The following is a 925-nucleotide window of genomic DNA, read 5'->3' as shown; positions in this document are numbered from 1 at the left end:
TTGATATTTCAAATTATTCTGAGGATACTTCCCCTAATACCATTGGAAGATTATGGCCTATATAATATACAATAGGAATCCATTGACGTCGCAAACTATTCCTCGCTCAAAGGGTCATTTAGAGGGTCATGAAAAAAAAAGCCAACCCCAATATTTTTGAATTTCTTCCGGTTAAAAATATTTCCGAACAGCAGCTTGTGGGAACAACGGTGAAGAATATTTTTATTTTTATTTTTATTTTATTATAGGCTGAGTGAATTTGAAAACATTGGGATTGTATCCTCCGAATTTTAGATAGCGAGAGTGCATGTGAGCAATCCAACACATTGACTTCGGCTGGGTCCATACTTGTTGTTGTCAGGTGCCTTCTTGCTTGAACGTACAGCCTACCGAGGAGACTCATACATAGTACACCGATTGCCTTTGTATATAGTTACGACTGAGACTACTATCTACATAGTGTGCAAACATGTCAAATAACAGATCCGCAGGATTAACACAGCGGAAGCGACAGACCTCAGCGGTCAACCAAGTGAACAATAAACCTGAACCCGAAAGAGATGCATTCGAAGAGAACGATAACTTGCACGACAAGTACTCTAAAGATGCACGTCTTTCGCTGATGGAAGAAGTACTATTGCTGGGACTGAAGGATGAGGAGGTATGCTAACGGTATTTCGGGAATAATCGTCGGGCTAATGAAATAGGGCTTATCTGTACACCGTGCAAATACGTCCCCTCTTGCATACAGTTGAGTGCATCATATCCAATCATACAATCAAACCTGTACATGATCATATGAACTTGTAATGGTATATATATATATATATATATATATATATATATATATATATATATATATATATATATATATATATATATATATATATATATATATATATATATATATATATATATATATATT

At 35.2% G+C, this 925-nt stretch overlaps 1 protein-coding gene across 1 annotated transcript in view; it reads left to right on the top strand.

Annotated features, from left to right (window-relative positions):
- Positions 1-469: 469 nt before the first annotated feature.
- SARC_03378 (golgi phosphoprotein 3) overlaps positions 470-925 on the top strand; it is a gene marked incomplete at its 5' end in the record, with an annotated part of 6,372 nt that continues 5,916 nt past the window's right edge. Inside the window, one exon of the mRNA XM_014302843.1 lies at positions 470-661. Within this exon, the coding sequence (XP_014158318.1) occupies positions 470-661 (192 nt within the window). The remainder of the gene's footprint in view (positions 662-925) is intronic.

Source organism: Sphaeroforma arctica, assembly GCF_001186125.1.
Source record: "Sphaeroforma arctica JP610 unplaced genomic scaffold supercont1.170, whole genome shotgun sequence".
In the NCBI taxonomy this organism is placed as follows: Eukaryota; class Ichthyosporea; order Ichthyophonida; genus Sphaeroforma; species Sphaeroforma arctica.
Note: the sequence above shows the minus strand (reverse complement) of the source record. Positions and strands in the feature narration are given on the sequence as shown.